Source organism: Monomorium pharaonis, chromosome 1 (assembly GCF_013373865.1).
Source record: "Monomorium pharaonis isolate MP-MQ-018 chromosome 1, ASM1337386v2, whole genome shotgun sequence".
In the NCBI taxonomy this organism is placed as follows: Eukaryota; Metazoa; Arthropoda; class Insecta; order Hymenoptera; family Formicidae; genus Monomorium; species Monomorium pharaonis.
Window position 1 is genome coordinate 27,276,722 of NC_050467.1, and position 24,163 is coordinate 27,300,884.

At 43.5% G+C, this 24,163-nt stretch overlaps 1 protein-coding gene across 1 annotated transcript; it reads left to right on the plus strand.

The window, feature by feature from the left end:
• The first annotated feature begins 1,229 nt into the window (after window positions 1-1,229).
• Window positions 1,230-19,236, plus strand: LOC118646382. The gene is made up of 2 exons (XM_036289088.1): window positions 1,230-14,887; window positions 17,510-19,236. The coding sequence occupies exon 1, from the start codon at window positions 4,454-4,456 to the stop codon at window positions 12,170-12,172; it is 7,719 nt and encodes a 2,572-aa protein (XP_036144981.1). The 5' UTR covers window positions 1,230-4,453; the 3' UTR covers window positions 12,173-14,887; window positions 17,510-19,236.
• Window positions 19,237-24,163: the final 4,927 nt, after the last annotated feature.

Here is a 24,163-nt window from a genome sequence, read left to right on the forward strand (position 1 = left end):
CCGGTCACAACCTAACCTTGAAACCGACCTCCAGGGGCGACCTGGACACCACGCCACCCGTGAAAGGCCCAGAGGGATCCGGACAATACAAAAAATTCAAGGCGATCGATACCAAGGCCAAGGAGACCGAGGGGAGAAAAGTCCTGACCCTGAGACTGGAGAGGTCGACGGAGGCAGCACAACCAGCCGCGGATCGGAATTAGAGCCACCGCGTGGTCGCGAATTGCGTCGCGAATATAAATAGCGCAAAACATTTCTCATTAGCATTAAGAGTGTGTTATAAATATATATATCTAGTCTTAAGTTTACAGCGTGAATTTTATAATATTCCCTTTTACTTCTCATATATATATATTGTTTTTTATTAGTATTGTGTGGATTAAAAATATACTTACTTTATATTTAATATTTTATCAAATAATCCGAATTATATGTTATTTAGCCTTTTATGTTAAATTTCATAGTTTTATTAAATTACATACTTACCTTTTATATTACATTTTATATTGTGAAAATAATTCCACATAGTTTAGTCAGCACCTTATGTGCAAGCAAAATTAAAGTTTCGTTCATAGTAAGTTTTGCATTAAGTTTACAGCCAGCTATGACATGGCCAAATATCATACGTGTTATGCTATGCGTAGCCTGTCTTTTAGTTTCATTATATTATTTAATCCTAGTTTTGATTAGTTTGAAAAACCATAACAATGTGGGAAGCACAACTAGTGTGTTATCTCACAGTTCTATATAATATAATTATTTTAAGGTTAAATATCTCCTTCTTAGTGTCATATGCGTACAGCCTACATTTCTTAGTATCATGGCTGTGATAATTATAATTTTAAGTTTAGAATTGATAGATTGTGTGGATTGCACTTTAAGTGCAATCTACACCCGAAACTGCACGTTCAAGTGCAATCCCCATGAAAGTAGAGGGGATACTCTAGGCTGGAGGGGGCAACTCAGCGAGATGCCCGCAGCGCAGCGACGCCGCGCAACAAACAGTGGGGCGAGAAGCGAGTCCCGCGCCCGGGGGAAAGCGACGCCACGCTCGGTTGGCGCGACCCGACGGGAGGGGGAAGCCCGAGCGCTCCCAGCGGCGAAAGCGCACAGGATTGGCGAATCCCGACAAGAGGGGGTAGCGTCCCTTCAGCTAGTATATAAGCGGGCGTTGAGAGCTCTCGGGAGCTTTCGCGCGCCGGATCTTTCAGCAATAACAACGCGGACATCCGAATAAGAGTTTTTCGCGCGCTATTAGTATCCGATAGCCTAAGTCACGGTAAACGAGATACGTGACAACGCGAGTGCGTAAGTTCCGTGCTGTGCACGTTAAAGCGGCGTGTTTCGCGCGTTCGGCATAACCATCTCTTCGTTAAGAGAGTTCGTGCGTGCGTGCGCCGGTGATAACAATCACCTTTAATCAACCGAATGCGAGTAGGTTGATTCTTCCCAAAAAAGATAAGTGCGTTTACTCGTTTGTGAACAAGCGCCGCGTTCGGGATAAGTGTGACACAAGTGACACCAAGCTTATTAATAAAGCATACTGTTTGTTATTTGTTACCAAAACTATAAGTGTTATCTCTCACTTACTTGCATATCAGACAGAGCGTCCGATCCTGAGTCCGTGTGATTCCTGGCAACCTGAAATATAGAGATCCTATAAAAAACGGGACCGGGGATAAACCTGAAATAAAAATACATACTTACCTGGCGAAGTTCCTGTGGGACATCCAAGGCAATCCTGGGGACGATCCTGAGACGACGGCGGCACCTGAAAGAAAAAGAGAAAGAATTAGTAATAAGTTCGTTTGAAGTTCGTGTGTTGTGAATTTCCTCTGGGATTTACTCAAGCTAGTGGTAGCTCTCCTTCCGACGGAAGCAACACCGAACGTGCGTTCCGGCGTTCCTGAGCAGAGCGACGATCCCGGAACATTACACCTTGCCTCTTGATAAGGATAAAGGGGCTGGCGACTGAAAACCTGCAACGAAAGGTTTGTGAGTCTTGCTTTTGTCCAAATTCGTAAGTCACGTCATTCGGTATCCGGTCACAACCTTGTAACCGCCCAGAGGGGACCACGAGACCGAGGAGCAGCGGAGCGAGCCAGAGGGTGCAGCCGACCTGAGGGGAGCAACAACGTCAACCCCGAAGTCCACCAGACTCGAGCGAAGCGTGATTCGAACAACCAGCGTTCGTCTAAAAAGGTTGGGCGAAGCAAAATCATATACAGACAACAAATAGCGCGAGATAGAGTCATGTTTAACGCGCTAGTCGACCTTATTCTTTTTATACTGTTTTAGTTATGTGTACTATTTTCATTTATCTAGTCGTAAAATACGATATATTGTTTAGTATCGCGAGATATAAAAACGCGACCAAGTTCTGTTAAGCGCGAAAAGAAATCGCGTAAAGATAAGTCTATTATTATTAACATGCGTGATAACAATAAGTTCATGCGAAAAGTTATTTTAGTTTATTAGCGTAAAACGCGCGAATTCATTTATATTCTATTAGTTTGAGCGTACGTATTCGATACCTATTTTTTGGGCACATAATATGCCAGAGCTGTCAAGTCAGCTATTAATTTATCATTTTGTTTTAGTTTTCTCAATACTATTTCGTTTAAATATTTCATTTCTCGTAGCGTACGCGTATTCTATGTTTTTTACTATATTATAACCTTATTTAGCGTTAAAGTTAGTCATAAGTCATTTTTATGTATTCTGCAAGCAAAGTATGTAAAAGTGCAGAAGGTGGCACTGCAAAGTGCAGATGCCAAGTAAGGTTTAAAGACCTGTTGAAATAAACAAAGTTAAGATAAGGTACAGATAGTGGCACCTAAAGTGCACGTACCAGGTCAGGTTAAATACCTGTAACATATAAAATCATAAAATCAGTAAGTTAATTTAAGTACAGATGGTGGCACGTAAAGTGCAGGCACCAGGTCAGGTTAACTCCTGACATAATATAACGTTAGAGGTCAGGTACACAAAGTACCGCAACCGCACTTCTCAGTGCGATCGTAGACCCAGAACAGCGAGGAAATGTCCCATTGGCTGAAGGATCAGTGGAGGGGAGAGCAGGAGACTACACCAGCTCGGAGAGCAGCCATTGGCCGCAGGACGACAGAGTGGGAAGCGCGGGAGCCAGCGAGCGACGCTATCACCCCATTGGCCAGCATCTCTGGAGGGAAGCTCATCTCAACGCTGATTGGCCGAGACATCGCCGACATCCTACATTATATAATGGGGTACCACAGTACACCATGAGCTTAGTCTAATCCCAGTTCTCGATGGGAAAAGACCTCCGCGACTTTAATTCGCGTATACAAAAGGTCGAAGACCAAGTTCCGCGGGAGTGCACTCGCGTAACGAAAAGTGCAGCACCGAATGCGAGTAGGTGCAGCAGAAAAGATTTTCTGCATACGTAGCGATGATTAATCGTGCGAAATCCGTACTCGACGATAATTTAGCGTCGCGTCCGAGAACTATTATATTAATTGGTGACGGGAGAATTACGAAAGTGTCGTACACGATTGTGAAGGAAGCATCGCGTACGGGAGTTATGTTAAAGTAGGTTAAGTGTTTGTTTAATAAATTCTATAAGTGTTTAACGAAATTATAACCTACTTGGTGATTTATTACTTACCTGCAAACGTACCTGCATGTGATCCACGACGGCGAATCCTGGGAGATCCTGAAAATAAAAAGCGTTCTATCACAATCCGGGAGCGAGGGGTTTTCGTTCTGAAATTAAATTTACTCACCTGAGCGTATTCCTGGAAGGACGACGACGAATCCTGGGCAATCCTGACGATCCAGCAGCGGCGGCAGCAGCACCTGAAAATAAAAGGAGAAAATTAGTAATAGTGATACGATTCGTTAAAGTGAAAGTGTCCTATTGAACTTCGAGTGGATTACTCATCTCGGAAGTGTCAACCACCTTCCGACGGCAGACGCGGGTCAGGCTGAAGTATCCCGACGGCTGCACAACCTTGCTTCTTGACAGGTTAAAGGAGCTGGCGACCAGACAGAGACGCGAGAGCGGTTATTCCGAAAGGTTTGTGATTCATTATTTTCCTGTTGCAAATTCTTTTTCCACCTCACGCTCGCGATCGGTTACAGTGAAGTGCGCGCGTTTACTATCTGTTATAAGGGCTTTGTAAATTCAGTGACGAAGTCCGACGCCCCTCGATATTCCTCAGGCGGATCGCGCATACGACGATTTAACCTAGTTAATTCAAGGTTCATCTAACCCACCATAAATCACATGGCGACCGTGACAGGACTTGACTAAGCCGATATTACTAATCGCGAGTGATCTCGTTAAAAACGATTACCCGGTTTACAATAGATCAAGTTAGTGGATAGCTGGCGTGCGTATATTTTAATTTTTTTCTTTTCATTGCAATCGTAAACGAATAAAAAGTGAGTTTCGGAAAATTTTGTAAAAGTCATGAGTTCTGACGACGGTAAGGCAACAGAGCGTGATTATACGAAACCACCGGTACAACACACGCCTAAAAAACCAACAAGCGAAGACCGTGTTACTAGGTCAAAAACAAAAGCAGCGACGGAAACCGCGACACGAGTAGTGAGCGAAATGGACGTCGAACGTATAAATAAAATTCTCGAGGAAAACGAAGCTCTTAAAACACGTCTGCGTCAACGCGAATTAACAGACGAGAGTGAAGTTGCTATGCCGAGAAACGATGATATCGTGTTACTTTTAGTGGATATTCGTAATAGGTTAGAAAGTCTAGAAACGCGTAGTAAACAATGTTCGGATAAAGCCGAGAGTGCGAGTAACGTCGAACGTGCTTCGCCAACACCGGTTCACAACGTTACATTGACGCGTGATATGACGACCGACCGAGGCGATAACGCAATCATGCACGCTAAATTACCAAAAGGGGGGTGGCTGAAAAATCCCTTCGACGAGCTTCGATATTACGGGAAAAGCGATACTCAAAACCCTCTAAAATTTTTTAAGAAATTCGAGAAAATAGCAGCGTACGAGGAAATAGACGAGCGCGAGCAAATATATTTTTTCGGGAAATGCATGCGAGGCACAGCTTCAAATTGGTTTGACGTGCGAGAACCAGAAAGTATTAGCGAAGCGAAAGCGAGTTTCGTAGATTACTTCTGGGGCGACGAGCAGCAAGCCAGATTTCGTGAAGAAATATACACGGGATCTTATAAAACGAATGATAAATTGTCCATGGCAGAATATGCGCTAGATATGGCAAAACGAGCCAAGCATCTAGATCCACCGATGTCCGAGACGGAGATAATTCGTAACATTAAAAGACATTTCGGAAAAGAGATTTCACGCGAAATAAGGCCAACGACAGTCAGAAATATCGAGGAGTTCGCGAAATTACTCGACGACCTCGAATACGAAATGCGTCGTGAGAAAAGCACAAAGGCACAGATCGTAGCAACAAAGGCACAAGCGCTGAATAAAACAGCGAAAGCTGAAATTAAAAATAAATACGCGAAACCGGAAGTTAAACCCGAAACTCGTGTAAACAACGTTGAAGCGACGGAGACTCAGCGACGGATGACGCCGGTTGTAAACAAACGCCGTTACCAAGCGAGCGACGATCGTGTATATAGTCAACGCGCAACGGGATCCGAGTCGTGGAAACAAAACAATACTAAGCCGAACAAAGAGGCTTACGAAGAAAGGAAAACGCGAACAGACTATAGACAGTCGAAACGCGGGAAGGACATGTCAGAATCGGAAAGCGAGGATAACGCGGTAGGAACGGAAGTAGTCTTGTACGATCGAAAGGTCGCCAAAAAGGCGATTAAAAACCTGAAGTCACGCGAGTCTAGAAATCCGAGTACCGAAAGGAAAGCCTATAAACTGCCGAACGTGAAATCAAAGCGCGAGGTAGCCGCGATAACATCCAAGCAACGAAAAACCGAGGACGAGTGTAAAGGCGAAAGCGAAGCATTAAGCGACGTTGAGGATAGAAAGGTAGCGATTATTCGTACGAGGGAACTCATACGCGATTTAGAAGAGGTGACGAAACAAGATCAGAGCGCGGATACAAAAAAGCCCAAGCCTTACGTAAGGGTGAAAATTGGAAACGTTGCATTAAAAGCACTGATCGATACGGGAGCACAAATTTCAGCGGTAACGAAGGATCTCTATGATAAGCTATCTACCGAAGCGATCGACATGCGAGTAATTCCAATCAAGCAGTTCGTTTTGCGAGGAGCATTTAACGACAAGGGACAACCCATAGCGAATCGCATACAAATGGAATTTCAAATAGAAAACGAAAAGTACACGCATGAATTCTACGTTGTTAAAAAATTAACGTATGAAATGATACTTGGCTTTGATTTTCTCAATGAACAAGCAGCAGTCTTGAGATGCAGCCAAAGTAAATTCCACTGCGAATTTCATAACGAGACGAACAAAACGTCGAGCGAAAGTCGTGAAAATATCAACGCAATTAACGCGGATGAAGCGACAACGCACTTGAATAAATTGATCGCAAAATACAGTAAGTTGTTCGAAGAAAAAATTGGACGCGTGACACACTACGAACATAACATCGAAATGAGGACGGACAAAGCTTTCAAGTCAAAGACTTATCCGATTCCAGACGCACATCGCGAGAGCGTGAGAGAACATATTTTAGATCTCGAGAAAGAAGGAATTATTAAACGCGAAGCGACCGAGTATGTAAACCCACTCGTAGTTGTAGTCAAAAAGACGGGCGAGATAAGATTATGCCTGGATGCACGCGAATTGAATAAGAAGATGAGCAACGACCACGATCAACCTCCAACGATTGACGAAGTCTTTCGAAGAATAGGAAGCAGAAAGTATTTCACCACTTTGGATGTGGCAAAAGCCTTTTGGCAGATCCCATTAAACGAACAGAGTGCCAAATACACTGGATTCTTATTTGATAACCAAACGTATGTTTTCAAAAGATTACCTTTTGGTCTGAAAACGGCAGGAGCATCTTTCACCAGAGCGATACGCAAAGCTTTGGGTGACAAGTGTGACTCTTTTACTATTGTCTATTTGGATGATATATTGATTGCATCAAATACGATCGAAGAACACCTGTTTCATTTAAACTACGTTCTAAAAAGACTTGAGAAAGTCGGATTTAAATTAAACGCAAGTAAATGTGAGTTCATGAAAACAGAAATCAAATTTCTGGGACATACATTTGACGAGATAACAGCAGAGATGAATGAGGACACCAAAACGGCAATAAAAAACTTTGCGAGGCCAAAAAACAAGAAGGGCATCCAAGCTTTTCTAGGTCTTGTAAATTGGGACCGAAGATTCATCAAAGGTCTAGCCGAGAAAACGAAACCTCTAGAAAATCTTTTGCGCAAAGATACTAAATTCGAATGGGGATCAGAACAACAGAGAGCGTTCAATGCTATCAAATTGGCATTCGACGAGGCTGAAAAACTCTACGTAATAAAAGCTGATCGCAAATTTGGAATGTACATAGATGCATCAAAGTACGGACTAGGAGCGAGACTGTACCAGTACAAAGACTCCGAACCGGATAAAAAATACACTATTGCATACGCGAGTAGATCGTTGAAAGGAGCCGAACTTAACTATACAGTGACTGAAATAGAATGCCTAGCACTCGTATGGGCGCTTAAAAAATGGCACACCACGTTACTGGGGCGAAAAATCCAAGTACATACTGATCACCGCGCATTGAAATTTTTGAAAGCCAGTTCAGCAGACAGTAGCAGAATAGCTAGATGGATCTCATTTCTCAATGAATTTGATCTTGAGATATGTCATGTGCCTGGTAAAGATAACAAGTTAGCCGACACGCTATCCCGAAACAATATCGAAAACGGATACGCAAAAAAATCGTGCAACACTAAAACAATCGCGTTAATTCAACAACCAAACGACAAAACGGAAACAACCGAATGGGTCGAGTTAATCGAAAACGCGCAAAACGAAAATGATGACTTACAACTGAAACTCGTAGAAGAGCCAGATCGTTATTTCGTTAGAGATAATTTAATTCGAGTTCTGACAAACGACGGAGAACGTATTGCGATTCCGGATAACGTTAGATGGCGACTCGTAAAACGAATACACGAATATATTCTACATTTCGGAACGGATAAAACTGTAGAATTCGCGAAACAATACTTTAGTATAAATAGTCTCGAAAAGCTAGCCAGAGACGTAGTAGCGTCGTGTTATATCTGTCAAGCAACGAAGTATTACACTCGTGCAACGCGCGGCGTAGAATATTTCGATTTGCCTGAAAAACCGGAGCAAACTGTGTCACTTGATATTTTTGGTCCATTACCACAATCGAGTAAAGGTAACAAGTACGTATTAGTTATCATGGATCAATTTTCTAAATTGACTAAATTTTATGTCATGCCAAATCAAAAATTAGACATAATATTAGATAAATTACAGTTAGAGTATTTTAACGAAATCGGTATACCTGATACTATTTTAACTGACAACGGAGGACAGTTTATTACTGATCGGTGGAAGGAATTTGCACGGGGGATGGGAATCCAAATTAGGAAAACCTCTCCCTACAATCCTCAGTCAAATCCTGTAGAAAGGGTCATGAGAGAAATTGGTCGTATCATACGCGTATATGCATCTGAACGTCAAGTAAGATGGGATAAAATTATAAAACGCGCCGAAGATACAATTAACAGTACCGTTCACACAAGTACTGGATACAAGCCTATTCAGTTGCACAAGAATCAAGACAATCTGCTAGTCTTAGACGATCGCCTGAAACCACGAGAGCCAGAATCAGACGAAGAGGACGACACCGTGGAAACAAGGATACAACGAAGAGTCATACAAGCGGCAGAGGTTCTTAGAAGAAGGGCAGAGAAAAGAAAAGTGCAGACGGACAAACACGAGGAGGCAAAACCATTCGAGGAAGGGGACCAAGTCTGGATACGATTACATCGTCGAAGTGACGCGTCAAGAAGGCTAACCCGAAAGATACACCTCGTATACGAAGGACCTTACATAATCGGAAGAATAATTCGTCCAAACGCCTACCTAGTGGTTGACGATAACAACCAAGTAATTGGAACATTCAACGCGAGGCAACTAAAGCCGCATCGCGAAGCAAAAATGATGGACCCTGTTCAAATACAAGCAATGGAAGAAGATCTCCAAAGGAAAGAAAAACCTCAAGAAAGAAGAAGACGACATCGACAGAAGATCGACGAAGCATTGATCAATATGATTGAGATCATTCAACCTGAAGCTATGAGTGACAAAAGTCTAAATACGCTTGAAACTACTCAATTAGTTGAGGTAAGCCTTTCGCAAAGCGGAAATTTGCAACGTGATTTTGATACAAAAAACGAAGTCACGAAGGAAGCAGTTAAACATGTCAAACGTCGAAGAAGACAATTTATTAGTGAAAAGGGTATGCGATATATATCCAGAATCAGAAAATTACTGTCTGGTGACATAAAAGCACATCATGTCATGGGACAAGTGAACGAAATAAGAGTAAACATTATTATGGATACTCGAGGCGAGTTTAACGTCATAACAACAAAAGCCGTCGAGAAAATAGAAGAACTATCTGAGCAACTACCCAGAACAACGCAATCAAGCGAAATACCAGCCTATTTGAAACGGGAGAGATACGCAAAGATAGAAGCCGTGAAGATAAATGTACAAGTGTTCGGGAGAACGATAAAAATCGAAGCGATGGAACTGGAGGGCGACGAAGCATGTCTGATACTTGCAAGGAACGCGAGGAGACAACTAGCTAACCAGATCAGAGAATCAAGAAATCTGCCATCGAAAAGTCCAAACGAGATACACAAAGTACAATCTTCAAATACGAAAAGAAAGCGTCACGAGGAAACATCCGAATTGGAACGATGGGACTCGAAGAAATCGAAAACTGTCATGCAACAGTGGGAAGAACAAATGTCACGAATGAGGGACAAACTAACTCAATGGGAGGCGATATCAGTGATAAGTCGACCCGAAGAGAGAACTATTAGTCAAGAAAACATAATGACTAAAGTACACCTGAGACCCACGACAGATAAAGAACAATTACAAGAAACAAGTGACGAGAGTCAAGAAACCATACCGGGGACTGTAGGGCCGAAGACGAGTAAAAGGGTGCCGAAAAGTCGTGTAATCTGTCAGAAAACCACGCAAACATCAACCTGTACCGAGATAAACGACGTACCTAAAATAGTAAGCTTAGCAGAAATCCGAGGGAGGTCAGACGACGAAGTCAAAGTTTTAACGAGCAATCTATCTACAGTCAACGCAAAAGACGAATTAAATGACGCAAAAGATAAACCTGCTCAAAAGAAAAACGCAAATCATAATGAAAAATCTGTACAAGATATAAAGTGCAGAAAGGTGACACCTAAAGGTGCACCTGATCAAAGTTTCTCTTACAACTATAAGTTACAGCTGAAACAAAATCAAAATCGAATTACGATTAATAACAATAAAGAACGTGAAAAAACCGAATCTGACATATCAGATGATTCGAGGAAAACGATTGAATTAATAAAGCTAAGTGATAGCGAAGAAAGCAGTCAAGGTGATGTAATCGATACATGCATCATTCCAGGAAAGTTTAGCTACATAAATGCTGACGACCTCATCGAAAATAGCAGTAATGAGTTGCTAGTACAAAATAATAGTAATTCAAGCTATGAAATATACGAAATAAAGCCGAACCTTAAACAAAACGAATGGTTCGCAAATAAATCATCGATTCAGATCGATTACGAAGATGCTAGCGTAGCAAAAGACAATTACAACGTGATTGGCTCAAGCTTTCACAAGCCGACCAATCAGACGAAAACTAACAACCAATCAAAATCGTCAAACAAAGGCGAGCCCGTAGCTATAAAACCACAGCCCGACGAGCGACAGCAGTCAATATCACATCGACACGCGAAGGGTAAACTTCATCCTAACGAAGTAAGACGCGAAATAATAAGTAGCAAACAGCAAAGTGCACCAAGTGCAAGTAAAAGTGCATCGAAGATCACTTATAAACACAGTTCTCATAAACGAAAGAGAAACATGGAGTTGGAGAATGAAGAAAAGGAAGCTATGAAGAGAGCGACCGCAAGCCTTCTCTATGAAAAACTAAGAAAGAAGAAAAGACGCAGGATCGCGTACTTAAAAAGTGTAACAATAGAAAACAAGGCTACAAGAGAAAATCTCGAGCCTGAGCAAGTTCAAGAAATGCTCAAAGCTGACGAAGAGCAAGCGGACGATATGTTCGAAACTCTGAAACGCAAACACGAAGAAGCCACTAATATCGACATGCTAGTAGATATAGCAAACGTATCCCTAGCAGGCAAACATGTCGCAACGATCAAAACAATGATCAATATAGAAACAATCGAAAATTTCGATAGGGTAAACATCCCACCCACACGTCTAACTATTGACATAGTTAAGGGTGAAATTAAAGTAATAGCCCGAGAATGCGGAATGCATATAGTGCAGCAAAGTACTGTACCTGATTCAGAAAGTGCAGCTGAGGACACGCAACCACAACAACCACAACAACTCGAAGAGGAAGATGAAGAAGCGATGGATGAACAACCGAAGCTAACCCCGAGTGAAAGCAGCGAACAACCACAAGCTGAAAAAGAAAAGCGTACACCTCAAAAGAAACAAATGCACGAAAATAAAGAAAACGAAACGTTTTCTAGCAGCATCTCTGAAACCTGCAAAACATCAAAGAGAACTGCAAAGATAATCAGGATTGAAAATCCAAAGGTATTATCTGTGACAAAGAAAAATAAGTCATGGGTAGTCCAAAACAAACAAAGTCCTGAAAAAGTAATATTAAACAAAAAGAAGAAGAAAAGTACACCTCTCATCGAAAGTGACGAATCAGCTGACGACCCAGAACCGCCGACTACACCTGGAAAGGAACTCAATCTGCCCATAAAGGCCAGTTTAAGTCCTTTGGCGCGGGTGGTGAAACCGCCCAGAGGGGACCACGAGACCGAGGAGCAGCGGAGCGAGCCAGAGGATGCAGCCGACCTGAGGGGAGCAACAACGTCAACCCCGAAGTCCACCAGATCTGAGCGAAGCGTGATTCGAACAACCAGCGTTCGTCTAAAAAGGTTGGGCGAAGCAAAATCATATACAGACAACAAATAGCGCGAGATAGAGTCATGTTTAACGCGCTAGTCGACCTTATTCTTTTTATACTGTTTTAGTTATGTGTACTATTTTCATTTATCTAGTCGTAAAATACGATATATTGTTTAGTATCGCGAGATATAAAAACGCGACCAAGTTCTGTTAAGCGCGAAAAGAAATCGCGTAAAGATAAGTCTATTATTATTAACATGCGTGATAACAATAAGTTCATGCGAAAAGTTATTTTAGTTTATTAGCGTAAAACGCGCGAATTCATTTATATTCTATTAGTTTGAGCGTACGTATTCGATACCTATTTTTTGGGCACATAATATGCCAGAGCTGTCAAGTCAGCTATTAATTTATCATTTTGTTTTAGTTTTCTCAATACTATTTCGTTTAAATATTTCATTTCTCGTAGCGTACGCGTATTCTATGTTTTTTACTATATTATAACCTTATTTAGCGTTAAAGTTAGTCATAAGTCATTTTTATGTATTCTGCAAGCAAAGTATGTAAAAGTGCAGAAGGTGGCACTGCAAAGTGCAGATGCCAAGTAAGGTTTAAAGACCTGTTGAAATAAACAAAGTTAAGATAAGGTACAGATAGTGGCACCTAAAGTGCACGTACCAGGTCAGGTTAAATACCTGTAACATATAAAATCATAAAATCAGTAAGTTAATTTAAGTACAGATGGTGGCACGTAAAGTGCAGGCACCAGGTCAGGTTAACTCCTGACATAATATAACGTTAGAGGTCAGGTACACAAAGTACCGCAACCGCACTTCTCAGTGCGATCGTAGACCCAGAACAGCGAGGAAATGTCCCATTGGCTGAAGGATCAGTGGAGGGGAGAGCAGGAGACTACACCAGCTCGGAGAGCAGCCATTGGCCGCAAAGTGGGAAGCGCGGGAGCCAGCGAGCGACGCTATCACCCCATTGGCCAGCATCTCTGGAGGGAAGCTCATCTCAACGCTGATTGGCCGAGACATCGCCGACATCCTACATTATATAATGGGGTACCACAGTACACCATGAGCTTAGTCTAATCCCAGTTCTCGATGGGAAAAGACCTCCGCGACTTTAATTCGCGTATACAAAAGGTCGAAGACCAAGTTCCGCGGGAGTGCACTCGCGTAACGAAAAGTGCAGCACCGAATGCGAGTAGGTGCAGCAGAAAAGATTTTCTGCATACGTAGCGATGATTAATCGTGCGAAATCCGTACTCGACGATAATTTAGCGTCGCGTCCGAGAACTATTATATTAATTGGTGACGGGAGAATTACGAAAGTGTCGTACACGATTGTGAAGGAAGCATCGCGTACGGGAGTTATGTTAAAGTAGGTTAAGTGTTTGTTTAATAAATTCTATAAGTGTTTAACGAAATTATAACCTACTTGGTGATTTATTACTTACCTGCAAACGTACCTGCATGTGATCCACGACGGCGAATCCTGGGAGATCCTGAAAATAAAAAGCGTTCTATCACAATCCGGGAGCGAGGGGTTTTCGTTCTGAAATTAAATTTACTCACCTGAGCGTATTCCTGGAAGGACGACGACGAATCCTGGGCAATCCTGACGATCCAGCAGCGGCGGCAGCAGCACCTGAAAATAAAAGGAGAAAATTAGTAATAGTGATACGATTCGTTAAAGTGAAAGTGTCCTATTGAACTTCGAGTGGATTACTCATCTCGGAAGTGTCAACCACCTTCCGACGGCAGACGCGGGTCAGGCTGAAGTATCCCGACGGATGCACAACCTTGCTTCTTGACAGGTTAAAGGAGCTGGCGACCAGACAGAGACGCGAGAGCGGTTATTCCGAAAGGTTTGTGATTCATTATTTTCCTGTTGCAAATTCTTTTTCCACCTCACGCTCGCGATCGGTTACAACCTAACCTAACCTAACCTTGCAGCCGACGGCTACAGCCGCCAACGCACCGATCCGAGACCTGTCCATCAACATCACAAGGATGATCCCGACGCCGACGAACGGGCGGACGACGGGAGACGACGGAGCTCAACCCCGATGCAGAACACCGCCGACGTCGCCGAGAAAGCGAGCGAGCGAGCCAACGCCGACGCCGAAGACGACGGATCAACCGAGCGGACAGGTAGACGAGCCGGATGACTCACATCCGCACCCGGACGCCGAGACAGCCACCCTACGAGGGGGACAGCGAGATGACAGTGAGGAGGAATTACCCCCCGCATCTCAGTTCATTGAGATGTAACAAAAGACTTTGCGAGCGTTACATCCCGCGTACGACAAGCGCGATATTCAATTATGTTATTCCGAAAAGATTTATTCATTTTGTTAATTATATTTTAAGTTAGCTACGCGTAGAGGCACCGCGTAAAACGCCGAAGCCGAGCGAGCGAGCATGCGTGTGTATGTGTGTGAGACCGCGTATGCGAAGCGCTATGCGAGATAACGTTGTAACGCAAATATTATTATTAAATATATATATATTTTATACGTGTGTGAAAATATCATATTCTATTATTATAGTTAGTATCTTACGCGAAGAAGCGTTGTTTGTACTATTCATATTCCATTTATTAAGATAAAGATACAGTATGTTATTCTAAACAATTTTATTAAATATTATAAATATTCCCGACCCGCATTGCAGGGCCCGCGACGAGATTATCGCCGTGAATCGGACGACGTTGCGAAGAACGCCTTACGAGCAGGCAACCCGACTTGCTCAAGTGACAGGTCGAGGTTAGGTTGTGACCGAACATGCTCACAGAATTTAATAAATCCTAGAGAATCTTATTATTTCCACAGAATTCTTACTTATCACGGTCGCCAGGTCGGTGAATTGCCCCGCCGCCAGGGTGTGGTCACGGCCCTTTGTCTCGATCGGCCGGACGTTAAAATGCGCCTACACGGCTGCTGAATGCGGAAGTCCACGTGGAATTACGTCCGCTCACACTTGGCTGGGACCCCCGCGTCGTGGAATCCTCTGGGGTGCTTCGCTGCGTGGTCGGCGTCGGATGACGCAATCTCCCGCCACTAACGGTCACTCGCCCAGGATAGGAAAATTGGGTCGCACGAGTAAACAAAGGCTTTCTGATGTACACACAACTCGATTTATTGCTTATTTCACGCACACACTCACACTACGGCATTCGGTCGCCCACGCGTGTGTCGTGATTCACTTATCTAGCGTGACGCCTCTCGCATAACGCACGCAGACATCGCGAATTTATTACGCGCTCGCGTTTATTTACATGCGCGGAAAGAATCTGCAAGGCATGGCTCGCGGGTGTTGTCGCGGAACTATTAATTCGCGCCCGTTACTGCCAATGCACTAATTACGACTTAATCGTGTACAAGATCGCGCGGGAAGACGTAACACGCACGCACGTCCGTCTCCCAAGACGTCTCGTTGCAGACTTTTTGTCGTTAGGACGCCGAGCCGTTCGTTCACATTCATCCCTACCACTCGGTGCACCCCGATTGGCTTGTTGTCGTCAGGCTGTAGTCTGTCGCCAATCGGTGAGCATCGAATGGTATCTCACTCACTCATGCTTCTTTTCTCGCTCTGATGCTATGGCACCGCATGCGCAATGCGTTCGAAATCCATAGCGCCGAGCGAGCGATCTCGCAATGCGATTGGTTGCACTGGTCCGTGCATACGGACTGCCTTAGAGGCTTAATGTCCCAAAATGATTAATAATCAAATAAAATGAAATGTATTGCCTAATTTGGCATTAAACAAAGTAAACTACTTAAGGAATTTTCATTCGCATCGAGCGAAATGCGTTTTGCACAATATTACGGACCAGTGTACTTTACAGGGTGAACGCGCCTTAAGCGTCGCTATAACGATTTATAACATGAATAATTAATCGCATAATCATGCGTTGGCTATATAATATGTTCCGTTTCGCCTGTCGTGGCTTCATATATTTGCCACAGAACGGTCGCGATTCCCTCTCGTTCATGAGATATAGAAATTGTTACAAAAACGTGGTAGATGATATCCCACCAATAAATATTGAAATAAAGAACGATAGTTTGGGGAATCTCAATCGTTATTTCGCGGTTTACGCGTCTCGCATACATGTTAATATCAATGCGTAGGTATGACCATGGGCAACCTAACCTCAACCTGTCACTTCGGGCTGGCCGGTTCCCATGTACCTTATGCCGCTCGCGGTCCTTGGCTGCGTGTGTCTCTGTTTAATAAGAGCACAGCGATTTGTTTATAACATATTACGGAACGTAACAAATGAAATAATAGATATAGATATAGAATAACATGCAAAATATATATTTATTCCGGCTCTGCCGTTTAACGCACTCGTATATAAAACGTATAAACTATTCACGCACGCAAACATCCCACACACTCCTACACACACATACACGCACGCACGGCTCGGCGCACGCGATCGGAGCAATCTATCGGGTGTTTCACGTTTATTCTGCGTGCAGATTAACAAAATTAAATAATATCCGCTTTATCTCGCGGTTTCGACATTCCTGTCGTTACAACGTAACATAAAATATAATCTGCGCTTCGCTGCGCTTACACTGTGTATCCCTCGCTATCGCGGTATCGGGTTTAACAATATAAACTCAAATAATGCTTTATAAATGTATCCAAATTACAATGCGGTTCTTCCGCTATCACACAGATAAACAATATATATATATCTAAATATTATACTGACTTTACAGTGAAGCAATGTTAATTTGCGGTCTTGCCGCTACAAACCAAGTATGAATGAAATAAAATATTAATGAGTTTAACTCTATATAAAGAATATAATGCAATCTCGTTGCTATAACTCGATATAAATATGTAATGTTAATTTAACGTGCAAATATAATTTGTATTCTCGCCGCTGCGAGTATTCTTAAAGCTATCGGCTTAATTATTATAACCTTAGTCTAACGCTATTAATATATTGATATAAACACACTTATAACTATCTTAAAACTACACTGCACGATTCAATGTTCTCGCGCACAGAGTTCTTAGCGTGACGCATCACACTGTGACGTCGCGTCCAACAGGGGGAACGTAGCAGTCTCCCTCGTCCCCTCCGTCGCTTTGGGCAGTCAGCTGACTCGGCGGGACCGGTGAGTCATACGTTGCCGGCTCGTCCGCCGGTGCTTGGCTTGCCGCTTGCACGGTTATGTCCGAGTCGGGCGTCGGACTCGGCGTCGGCGTCGTCCTCGGCGTCGGCGTCGGCGTTGTCCTCGGCGTCGTTGTCGGCCTCGGTGTCGGCGTCGGCCTCGGTGACTGCGTCTGTCTCGGCGCCTCGTCCATCCTCGCCACGGTAATCCTCACGTCCCGGATCGGTGCAACGTCGGGTGTACCTGGCGGTTGCAAGGTTGCCCATGGTATAGAGACGGGCGAGATAACATGTACCACAGGCGCATTGCCGAGCGCATAATCATTGAGATTCCAACTTCGGTAACGCTGTATTTTACAATACAGTGGTTTAATAGAATTTATCATGTATTTATAATTATTACAATCTCAGAGAGACCAATGGGAATGTCAGTGATTACGTGGGAAGTATACGATAGTACCGTGGATAACACGGGATAATTATTATTCATTTTGTTTTGTATCGAGTCTATTCAACTCGTAGATTAATTATTTTATCCTTTTAATTAAGCTTACGAAGGCTCAGGTCCACCAGCCAATCAGAACGCTCATTTTCTTAAATGAGTGATTACTCCCATCAGGAGAGCGATAATTAAAATCGCTTAAGTAACTTTTCTTTATAGACGCTACTTGTTATAGCGCACATGATTTCGACGATGTACGTCGAGATAAATAATTAACGCAAAGACCTGAGGCTTTAACTTTGCGTTCAAACATACCATAAGGTATAGAACGCCGTGGTGTCGATATGCGCATGCGACCCCATGGCGTGCGAGCGAGAGGGACGCTTTGTATGAGTGAGATAACCTCTCGATGCTCGCCGATTGGCGAAAGAACAATGCATGGTAACAACGAGCCAATCGAGGAGCATCGAAGAGGGGAGTGAATGTGGAAACAGCGGCTCGGCGTACCGATTGTAAAAAAGTTTGCCTGGAGACTCGAACGAGCACGGACGTGTCTCTCCTCGAGTTCCCGCGTTATTAATACGCATACCTCGTGTGATAGTGATAACGGGCGCGTAATTAAAAGAATTTCGCGACACAACCCGCGAGCTATCGCCAATAGGCATTTTTTCCGCGTAACATTCGCGACGCGTTAATTATTGCGAATTTCCGACACCGCGTTGTGCGAGAGGCGCGGCCGGAAGCAATACGTGCGTGCGATGCGTGAAAGGGCATAGCCACCGCAATTATGTGCGTGCGTGAATAATCTGTTTGTAAAATAAAGCAGAGTAAGGTGCATATCAATAGTGTGGCATATTTAATTATCGTGCAACCCAATATCCTTCCCGGGCGAGTCCATTGTCTAGCGTCGATTGCATCATCCCACGCGGACGAGAGAGAACGTGATCCCGAGGATTGGACGAGGTCTACGAGATACCCAAGCGACTCTACAAGCATACGAGCGAGGGGATACTCGGATTTTTGACTGCATCAGACGGAATTCCGAAGCGGCCGTAGCGAGGGCAAGGCCGACCTTCCACCTTGGCGGCGAGGTAAAACACCGACCTGGCGACCGTGATTTCAACATAAAAGTAAGATTTCAACATTAATACCGGGATTTCTATAATTCTGACTGCATGTCCGGTCACAGTAGTAAGGCAGCGTAGTGAGCAAAAGCGTAAGGGCATAGGCGCGTAGTACCGAGAAACAACGAGCTTGCGGCGCGTTAACAAAGCTTAGAACGATAAAAGTACGCGTGACGAAGGGCTCTTTGGTGACGAAGTGCAACAACCGATCAACACCCAAACGACAGAATAGCAACGCCTGCCGGTGGCGACCGTGACAGGACTTGTTTCGTTTCGTGATAACGTTGTTACCAAAACAATTTCGCGATTAATTAAAAGCGAAAGGTAGCGTTAGATCGATAGATTCGCATACTGAAACGACGTCAACCGAGAATCGCGAAAGATCCGAAAGCGAGATAGGATCATAGCGAAAATAAAATCGCAAATGCAGAAAAGCTACAATTAATGCCATGTGACAAAAAGACGAAAGTTAATTAGCACGTAGCCCACTAGCCAATTAAAAAATTTAACGTTCCGAAAAAGTGTAGCGTTAACCCGCGCTGTAAACGTTTTCCAGAAAAATAATTTGCATAAAGTAGAGATAACGCATTAATTAGCGTATAATTAAGCTCAAAAAAAGTGCGAAAGGAATTCGTATCGTTGAAAGCAAGAAAGTGCCGACATCTTGATCGCGTAAAGCGTAAGAGCGACCATCTTGAACGCGGAAGTATTGGTGCGAAACATCTCGAACAGTAGGACATTCTAGAAGCGGCATAACCTATATTCCGGTTACACCGACGTTATATACCGGGTACACCGATGACACTTAACGGTTTCACCTAATGAGTGACCAACAGTTCCGACGGCAATTCGCGATAAGCCGCGGTACGCATTTATTAATTAATTAAAATTTTTAAAAGCCGCCTAGTTAACTAACTAACTAATTAAAGTCGATATTTCGATAAAATAAGTCACCTACTCTAGCAAACGGAAAGTAACGGCATAGCCGATCACCGATGTGAAGCGAATTCACCGAGTGAAATATTACAGTAATAGGGATTAAATTAATTTCCCATGCAAACCAAAAGCAAATTTTGCTAACCTATAGGGGAACCTATGGCCAAATTTTTTTTTTTAAATAATTATTCGGTTAAAATAGATCGAGATCCCGTTCTATACGCTTATTTAGGCGTAACGTTAGAATTATCGTATTAACAAGAGATTTAACCCGAGCAAACGGCGATTAAGCATTCGAATTTGTTTATTTCCCGTGAAATAATTTGTTCGCGAGTTTTATTGATAATTTAGCATTGATCAGAAGAGGACCGGTTGATCCGACAAGCCGACGGTCAAAATAAGAAAAGGCCACTACAAATAAATAAGCGACAAGCAAAATGTCAGAATCCCCAAGAAAATTAAGATCAGGGCGCGAATACAGCGACCCGAGCGAGCAGCCAGCTACGCAGTTTATGGATCTATCAGACCCGATGGCAGATACATCAATGGAGGTACACAATGATCCGACGCAAAGCAACTCACCGACCAGAGGTCAATTAAAGACGATGTTCGAAAAAATGAACGAGTCTATTGAAAAATTATCAGCCGAAATCAACCGACTCCGTGAAGAGCGCGACACCACCGGAAGAACCGAAGCCATCGCAACACGTTTCATCGATGAGAATCGAGAAGCGGACCGAGCTAAACGACCAAATTACGCTTCGATAATTTTGGGCACTCCTAGCAGACAATCGGAAGATGGAAGAGGCGGACTGAATCCGACAGGAGTCAGACTACCAAGAGGAGGATGGCTCAAGGATCCATTCGAGGAAGTATCATTCAGAGGAAAGGACGATAAGCAAAACCCGATGATATTCCTACGAAAATTTGAAAGTATAGCGGAATACGAAGTTATTCCCGAGCACGAGCAGTTGCATCATTTTTCTAAAGCTTTGAGAGACTCAGCTAAAGACTGGTACAGATTAATGGAACCAGCAAATATTCAAGACGCAAAAGCGCAATTTAAGGACTACTATTGGAGCCGAGAAGTGCAAGCGGCAGTCCGAATGAAAATTTATAACGGAAAATATACGCCTAACAAGGGCACCTCAATGGCGCAATACGCTATGAGTGTTTCACAACAAGCAAAAATGCTTACCCCACCACTTACGGACGAGGATCTGATAGGACTCTTACAGAGCCACTACCCGTTCGAAGTAGCGCGAGAGATCCGACCGACGACAGTCACGGATATGCGCGAGCTAATAAAACTTCTAGACGCTATCGAAGAATCCTGGAAGCTGCGAAAAGCGGATTTCGACTCAACGCACCGAAAGGGAAATGCGAGATCTACCCTAGCGAAGAGACCCGAAGATTTCAGAAAGCGAGATACCCGATTCGACCGATCCAATCGTCGATTACCCTCTACGGAAGAATCTAAAACGCACAATCCGAGATATCTAAGCTCTGGCGCGACTAAGCCACAAGCGCAATACCACAGAAAGCTAGACACATCCGGAAATCTCCGAGAGACGAGACAGGGAAACGTCGTGATTACTGAACTTCCGAAAAGTGATGAAGACAGCGAGGAAGAAAGAAAAATATATAAGCAAGCAGTAGATGCGAGAGTTCGACGAGACAACGTGAAGCAGAAACCGCAAAACAAGACTTTCAAACGAAAGGTCGCGGCGATATGCGGATCAGCAGAGCTCAAGACGGAAAACACTCCTGAACCGGAACCACAACACGAAGAAAGAATCGTGCGAAGGGAACGGAGATCCGACAGTTCCGAACGAAGCATTAATATACTCCGTACAGAAAAGATCCTCAACGATCTACAGGAGACGTTCGATAACGAACACAAGGTGAGGCGAAAAGTGCCGAAAACACCGATGATTATTATAAAATTTAAGGCGATTCAAGCCAAAGCACTGGTGGATACAGGTGCACAACTGTCAGCAATGACGAAAGAATTATTCGACTCTCTAGTTACGACGGAAGAGCCGATGGAAATAATTCCGATAAGGAAATTTCTGCTCAGAGGAGCATTTTACGAAAGAGGCGCGTTAATAGCCAATAAAATAAAAGTAAGTTTCGACATCCAAAACCAAAGGTACGAACACGAATTTTATATCGTAGAAAAAATGGCATACAAGGCAATATTAGGCATCGATTTCCTAGTAAAACATCGCATGAACATGCTATGCGACATGGAATTCACGATTCAGTTTGAACCACCGACGGAAAAGGAGTCGACAGCGTTAATAAACGCGTTAAGCCGACAAGAGGCTGACCAAGCGCTTAGCGAAATCCTAAGTCGCTATAAAGAAATTTTTGAGCCAAAAATAGGCCGTGTTACTCATTATAAACACAAAATTACGTTGTTAAACGAAAAGCCATATAAGAAAAAGGTATATCCAGTACCTGAAAAGCATTTAGAGCAAGTTACGAAATATCTGCGAAAACTAGAGGCAGACGGAATCGTTAAAAAAGCAGCCACGTCTTACGTTAACCCACTTGTGGTGGTAATAAAAAGAAACGGAGACATCAGACTGTGTCTGGATGCCCGAGAGATTAATAAGCGGATGACAAACGACCACGCTCAACCTCCTACAATAGAGGAAGTTTTTAGAAGAATCGGGAGAAGAAAGTATTTTACCACTCTCGATATCTCACAAGCATTTTGGCAAATTCCATTGGAACGGGAATCACGAAGATTCACCGGATTTCTATTCAACGGACAGACTTACGTCTTTAAACGAATGCCATTCGGCATAAAGACTGCAGGCGCATCATTCACGAGAGCGATGAATAAAGCTCTGGGTGACGCCGCAGCGGAATATACGATAGTCTATCTAGACGATATTTTAATTGCTTCAAACAGCATGGAGGAACACCTCACACATATCGAACACGTACTCAAACGATTACGAGACGTGGGATTTAAAGTCAATAAAGAGAAGTGCGAATTTCTCCGAGAAGAAATTAAATTTCTTGGACACACTTTCTTCGAAATAGAAGCGGAAATCAACGACGATACGAAGCTAGCCATACAGAATTTTGAGAAGCCTAAGAATAAAAAGGCCTTACAGTCGTTTTTAGGCTTGGTGAATTGGGACAGACGATTCATAAAAAAACCTTGCCAGATTAACGCAGCCACTTGAAAGACTTCTCAGGAAAGGCCGAAAGTACGTCTGGACCGCGGAAGAACAACAAGCTTTTTCAAGCATTAAGCAGGCATTCCAAGAGGCACCGAATCTTTACCTCACGAAGCCTGGATATAAATTCGGTATTTACGTAGACGCAGCGAGAAGCGGATTAGGAGCTCGACTCTACCAGTACAAGGAGGGCGAGGAACGTAAATATACGATGGCTTACGCAAGCAGAAGCTTAAAAGGAGCCGAAATTAATTATACCATAACAGAGCTGGAAGGCTTAGCGCTGGTATGGGCGCTGAAAAAGTGGCATACCTTACTGTTAGGAAGACATGTGAAAATTCACACCGACCACCGAGCGTTGCAGTTCTTAAGCACATGTGTGCATAACAATGCAAGAATTGCACGTTGGATGTCTTTCCTGCAGGAATTTGACTTGGAGATAGAACATATCCCAGGCAAGGATAACGCTATAGCCGACGCTTTATCTCGAAACACCGACGATTCACATATGTCGGATAATGAGAAAACAATAGCGGTCATACGTGACACGCAAGATGGCATCGATACCGAAAGATGGATCGACATTATTAAAAGAGCGCAAAACGCCGATGAAAATCTATTAAACCTGGTTGAAGAATTCCCAGAGGAGTATTATCGTTGAGGCGAATTGATACGCCACGCCGACGAGTTTTCTGACAAAATTGTACTACCGGAGAGGATACGATGGAATATTATAAACAAACTACACCGTTTTCTGATACATTTTGGTACAGATAAGGTGAAAGCGCAGAGAGATTATTTAACGGCAGAAATATAAGCCGAATCTCGAGAGATGTAGTAGCATCGTGCAAAACATGCCAAGCTACCAAATATTATACGAGACCCACCGTAGGAACCGAATATTACGAGTTACCTAACGGACCGGGCGAAGCAGTATCCGTGGATATTTTTGGACCACTACCGATATCCCAAGGAGGATTCAAATACATACTTGTCATCATGGACAAATTCTCAAAATTCACGAGACTATATCCGATGACCAACCAAAAGCTGGATACGATCATCGAGAAATTCGAGACGGAATACTTCCCGAACATGGGAAAGCCGACGGAGATCCTAACGGACAACGGCGGACAATTTATGACCGCACGTTGGACACAATTCGCGGAGGAGCACGAAATATTAATTCATAAAACGACCCCATACAATCCAC